The 5,035-nt window shown below is 66.7% G+C and overlaps 2 protein-coding genes across 2 annotated transcripts in view; one reads left to right on the top strand and one right to left on the bottom strand.

The window, feature by feature from the left end:
* The window catches only part of ZNF598 (zinc finger protein 598, E3 ubiquitin ligase), a gene marked incomplete at its 5' end in the record, with an annotated part of 10,107 nt that continues 5,072 nt past the window's right edge, over positions 1-5,035 (top strand). Inside the window, 4 exon segments of the mRNA XM_014587032.1 lie at positions 1-157; positions 4,171-4,283; positions 4,507-4,636; positions 4,758-4,969. Coding sequence (XP_014442518.1) covers positions 1-157; positions 4,171-4,283; positions 4,507-4,636; positions 4,758-4,969 — 612 coding nt within the window.
* Positions 314-4,218, bottom strand: LOC106734666 (uncharacterized). Its single transcript, XM_014587033.2, has 2 exons — positions 2,634-4,218; positions 314-581 (listed from the first exon to the last, which is right to left on the bottom strand). The coding sequence occupies exons 1-2, from the start codon at positions 3,091-3,093 to the stop codon at positions 382-384; spliced, it is 660 nt and encodes a 219-aa protein (XP_014442519.1). The 5' UTR covers positions 3,094-4,218; the 3' UTR covers positions 314-381.

The raw sequence follows: 5,035 nt of genomic DNA, 5'->3' as shown, positions 1-5,035 counted from the left end.
CGAGCGGGGCGGCGGGAGCTGTGTGCTGTGCTGCGGGGACCTGGAAGCCACGGCGCTGGGCCGCTGCGACCACCCGGTGTGCTACCGCTGCTCCACCAAGATGCGGGTGCTGTGCGAGCAGCGCTACTGCGCCGTGTGCCGCGAGGAGCTGCGCCAGGTGCGCCGCGGGGCCGGGGACGCCGCCGGGGGGCTCCGCCCTCCTGCTGTCGGGCCGCCGGCCTGGCGATGTCGCGTCCGAGCGAGAGGCCTGGTGGGGACACGGGAGGGTCCCAGCCGAGCGGCCTCTGGGGCACGGACGTGGCGGGGGGGGCGGGCGGGGTGCCCGCGCTGTTCGGACCGAGCCCCGGGACTTCCGGCCGGACAGGCCACACAGGAGCATGGTCAGGTCGGAAGCTCGTTTTCCAGGGGCAGCCCCAGAGGCAGTCCGTCCAGGAAGCAGAGGTTCAAAGTCGGCATTTCCAGCCTGACTGTGCTTTGGGGCTCTTCTGGGTGACCCCGAGCTGATCCGGAGACCGGCGTTCTCATTTGTTGGGTGGCGGTGACAGGCAGAGCCCCCCACCAGGGCAAGGCTCCCTCGGCTTCTGGGCCGGAGAGAACACAGTGTAATTAGGAGTGTCCCCCTTTGTCAGTCCTCAGCTTGTGGCTCAGCTCCTCGGTGGAGAGGGGGCGTGTCTGACCCTGTGCAGACTTAGAAGCTCTGGAGGGTGAGAGGACCCCATGGAGTGTCCCCTCCTTCCCAGCAGCGCCAGCTGCTGGCTGGGAGCATCTCCAAAACCACAGTGGGCTGCGCTTGGAGATGCATGCTCCCAGCACGGTTAGGTCCCCCTGGTTTGTGTTGCCAGCTTCGGGCTGACTGCTGCCGGGGAATCAGACCTCCCTCTTCCTAGAAGTGACGCACAGGCAGCAGTGTTGAGGGACAGGTCGTTTCTCTTTCTTTTTAAAGTAGATGTTTAGGTTAGAGCAACCAAAGAGATAGTGTCCCCTGAGCCCCTGTGGGCACCTGCCTGCCCCCTGGAGAAACACTTGGCGAAGCCGGCTGGGTGTTGGACGGAGGTGGGCGCCCGCCCAGGAGTTGTCTGGGCGTGGAGACCGCGGGCTTGGCCTGTGCTTACTCAGGGCACCTCCCTGCTGCCGGCCAGTCCTGACGTGACGTAACTGCCCCTGCCAGCGTGCCTGGGGCTGGCACCGAGGGCTGTGCACCCAGCCCTGCCCGCAGCCTCAATCGGGCTGGCGCTCCCAGGGCCCCCTCATTGCCAGGCAGCAGGAGGGGCGCCCCAGTCCGATGTGCCTTATTTCTGTCTCCACCCACCGCAGTCCCTTGGCCGCTCCTGAGCTATCCTCTGAATGCATCCTGCCCATGCCTGCTTGGGGTTCCCAGTGACCCTCTGCCCCTGAGCCCTGCCCTCCCTGCGGGGACTGAGTCCCCGTGAGAATCGGAGGAGAGCAGGCCGAGGGCTGAGTGCTGCTTAATTCCCTGCACCCCGCCCCAGACCCTTCTGTGCAGCTCTGCGTGGCCCTGCTCGCCCTGCTCGCCAGGAAGCCGGGCAGCACGTGTCCCGGCGGTCAGGGCCAGGGGCAACGGGGCCACCAGCCTCTTCCCTGCACATCTGCGCGACAGGCTCCACCTTGCGCTGTCCCTGTGCTTGTTGTCCCAGGAGTCCTGCTGGGCCGGAGGCCACCCGGTGATTTCACAGGCAGGAAGTGGGAGGGCCGGGCTGAGGCCCAGGTCAGGAGGCGGGACCTGCTGACTCAGGTCGAGTTTTCCTGCTGTCCTGGCCCTGCCTGGGAGGAATCTCCAGGCTGCCCCGACCCGGGCCTGGGCTGGCCCTCACCATCTCACTCGCAGTGGCAGCACTGTGGCCCTTCGTCATCTCACTGTGCATGGAGGGCCCGTTGCATGCTGCGAGCGGGGAGTGGCGGCCCACAGACACCCGCACCCAGCTTGGTCCTGGGCTGCGGCTGTGGCCCCTGCTCCCTCAGTCCCTTGGCCCCCAGCCCACCCAGGGTGTTCAGGACGGGCTGTGCCTGGTGTGTAGGTGTGGGACCCGGGACCAGGCCTCCTTTCAGGAGAGCTATGGAGGACCTGGGTGGCTGGCTCCCGGCTCCTTTCTGGTGGCCCAGGCCAGCCATCTCCCACCAGCCCGCGTGCTCCTCTGTTCCCAGCCTGGCCTCCTGGGGGGGTCCCTGGTGGACCACCGCCCTCTGCCTGCCCACTGCACCCTCATGCATCCGTCCAGCATGGCCCGCCCCCCTCAGCAGTTGCGCTGAGTCTGGGGCTGGCACTCAGCACGTCCCCACCAGCAGTGTGGGTCTGAACCTGCACTCCTCATCCTCGGGCGGTGCCCTGACCACGTAGGCCCCTTTCTTCTTCCAGGTTTCTGAAGGTCTTGGCACTTCAAGGACCGACAAGTGTGCCCTCCCCACATCCTGCCCGGCCCAGCCCGGCATGGCCCAGAGACTGATGCCTGGGTACCGCCGGCCCTCTGAGCAACCAGGGTGCCTGCAGCCATCCAGATTTGGTTCTGTGGCATCTGGAGCGCCTGCCCAGTGCCCTCAGCTCAGCCTCGTTGCTGGCCCATCCCATCCCCCCGCTGCCTTGAGCCTCCTTGGGGAGCCCACTCTGACCAGCTCACCTGTCCCCCCAGCACTACCAGAGGGATCTTGTGGGCTCACGACATGCCGGAGGCCTGAGTGCTGCAGGAGGCCGCTGTGGCCAGCCAGAGGGCTGTTCCTCCCTGCAGCTGTCCCGGGGGAGGCGACGATGGGGGTCTTAGGCCCAGGCTCCCTGTGGGGAAGGAAGCTGCTCCTGCCAGGTCTGCGGGGCTGGGCAGTTGCTGCTCTGTGGCTCTGCAAGCAGATGCTGGCCCCGGGGCCCAGAGGAGCTGCAGGGGAGTGAGGCTTATTGGTGCTTTGAGCCCCCGGAGCTGTGTCCCAGTCACATCCTGAGGGGCTCAGAGCACACACCACGGGGGTCTGGGCCGGAGGGCAGATCACAGGAGGAGAAGCCAGGACGAGACCTGAGGGCCTTCTCCACAGCCTGGGTGGAGCCACCAGGGACGCGTAGTGTGGGGACAACCATGTGGGGAAACCCATGTGACGCTGAGAGTGGCCTCTGGCGTAGAGCCAAGATTCCTGCTTGCAGACCTGCAGGGAGCCCACTGTAGCAGGCGTCCTGGGCCCCACGTGTGCGGGGTCAGCCTTAACTACTTGCTGCCCGGGACAGTGCTCGGCGCTCGCTCTTCTAGGCACTTCTGTGCTGTCCCAAGTTCATGGCTGTTCTGGTCCCAGACGTCCTCGGTTTAACCTAAGCATCTCAGGGCTGACCTTGATGTGACCTTTCCCAAGGCAAGCAGGGCCCCCAGGACGTGCTGCTGTGGCCTCAGAGCCCTCTAAGGACTCTGAGCTGGGCTTGGGCAGCCTCGGGAGAGTGGGGAGGGAATGGAGAGGGGGAGGCTGACAGGCCGAGTCCTCATGAAGAAAAGGGGGTGCTGAGCCTGTAAGGGCCTGGGCTGGGACGGAGTCTGGTTAGCTGCCATCCTCCAGTGCCAGGGTCTGGTGGGGCCCAGCAGGCCTGTGGGCTTTGCCCCTGGCCCTCGTGGAAAGGGACAGGAGAGGGGCCCTCTGCAGCCGTGCTCCAGGGTGCTGGAGACCCCCGAGACACAGGCCCTGCCTTGGGTCTCCACCAGCACAACCAAGACAGCCCAGGGAGGGAGGCGGTGAGCAGCTGGGGCGGATGCAGGCCTGTGGGCGAGCCTCCCACGCCTTGGCGTCATGGGCACACAGGAGGGGTGTTGGGTAGCGAGCGGCCAGGCCTTCTCACTGAGGCCTCCCTTTACTGCCGCCGTGGGAGCGTGTCTCCCCACCCTGTGGGAGCCGTCCGGGCTCAGCTCTCTGTGATAAGTCCTGGTGCCCTTTCCCGCCCTCCTCTGGGTGGGGGCTGGTAGAGAGGCCCTGGCAGTCTCAGGCAGGTGGGACAGGGGTGAGGAGAGGCCTGGGCCAGCCCCAGATGCCAGTGGCTGCTGCCCACTGGGGCCTCCACAGTGGGGACCCTGGTGCAAGATACCTGCTCACTGCTCAGGGGGCGCGAGCATCCTTGCAACCCCTGGTGGTCATCCTGGTGGCTGTGGGTGTCCTGCAGCCTTGCTCAGCTCTCGCTCCCGCCTCTGTCAGGTGGTCTTCGGGAAGAAGCTGCCCGCCTTTGCCTCGATCCCCATCCAGCAACTGCAGCACGAGAAGAGATACGACATCTACTTCACTGACGGGACAGTGTTTGCTCTCTACAGGTAGGAGGCGGCCTCGCTGCACGGGGGTCTCGCTACACCATGCGCCTGTGGCAGCATGGCCCCTGCTACCCCCTGTGCTCCCTGAAGACGGAGTGTGGTGTGGCTGTCGGGCCAGTCCCTGCGTCCCTTCCCTGGGCCTGGGGGCACCTGGACTGCACTGTGTGGGTAGCCCGGAAGCCCTGCGGTGCCCAGCAAGTCAGGGCCTGTACCCTGGCCCCCCCAGGCAGCTGCTGCAGCACGAGTGCCCGCAGTGCCCCGAGCTGCCACCCTTCAGCCTCTTCGGGGACCTGGAGCAGCACATGCGGCGGCGGCATGAGCTCTTCTGCTGCAAGCTGTGCCTCGAGCACCTCAAGGTAGCCAGAGCGCCTGTGGGGGCTGGTGCCAGGGCTCCCAGCCCAAGGGGGAGGCAGAGGGGCCCTCAGGCCTGGCCCCGCCCCCATGCCCAGCCCTAGCCCCTCCCACCATGCCCCGCAGATCTTCACTTACGAGCGCAAGTGGTATTCGCGCAAGGACCTGGCTCGCCACCGCATGCAGGGGGACCCTGATGACACTTCGCACCGCGGGCACCCGCTCTGCAAGTTCTGCGACGAACGCTACCTGGACAACGACGAGCTGCTCAAGCACCTGCGCCGCGACCACTACTTCTGCCACTTCTGCGACGCGGACGGGGCGCAGGACTACTACAGGTGGGTGGGGCTTCGCGGGGCGGGCGGCGGCCGGCGCCTGCTGCTGCTGGCTGTGTTCTGGCCGCC

This window comes from Tupaia chinensis, unplaced genomic scaffold (genome assembly GCF_000334495.1).
Source record: "Tupaia chinensis unplaced genomic scaffold, TupChi_1.0 Scaffold000178_1, whole genome shotgun sequence".
NCBI lineage: Eukaryota > Metazoa > Chordata > Mammalia > Scandentia > Tupaiidae > Tupaia > Tupaia belangeri.
This window is presented reverse-complemented; position numbering and strand designations above follow the sequence as displayed.

What these genes read in the sequence shown, in the direction of transcription:
- LOC106734666 (XM_014587033.2), bottom strand. Translation starts at nt 3,093, where the DNA reads ATGGGTTTCCCCACATGGTTGTCCCCACACTACGCGTCCCTGGTGGCT. An exon ending in TGGTAGTGCTGGGGGGACAG is followed by an intron (nt 582 to 2,633) that starts GTGAGCTGGTCA and finishes TCTCCGGCCCAG; the next exon opens with AAGCCGAGGGAGCCTTGCCC.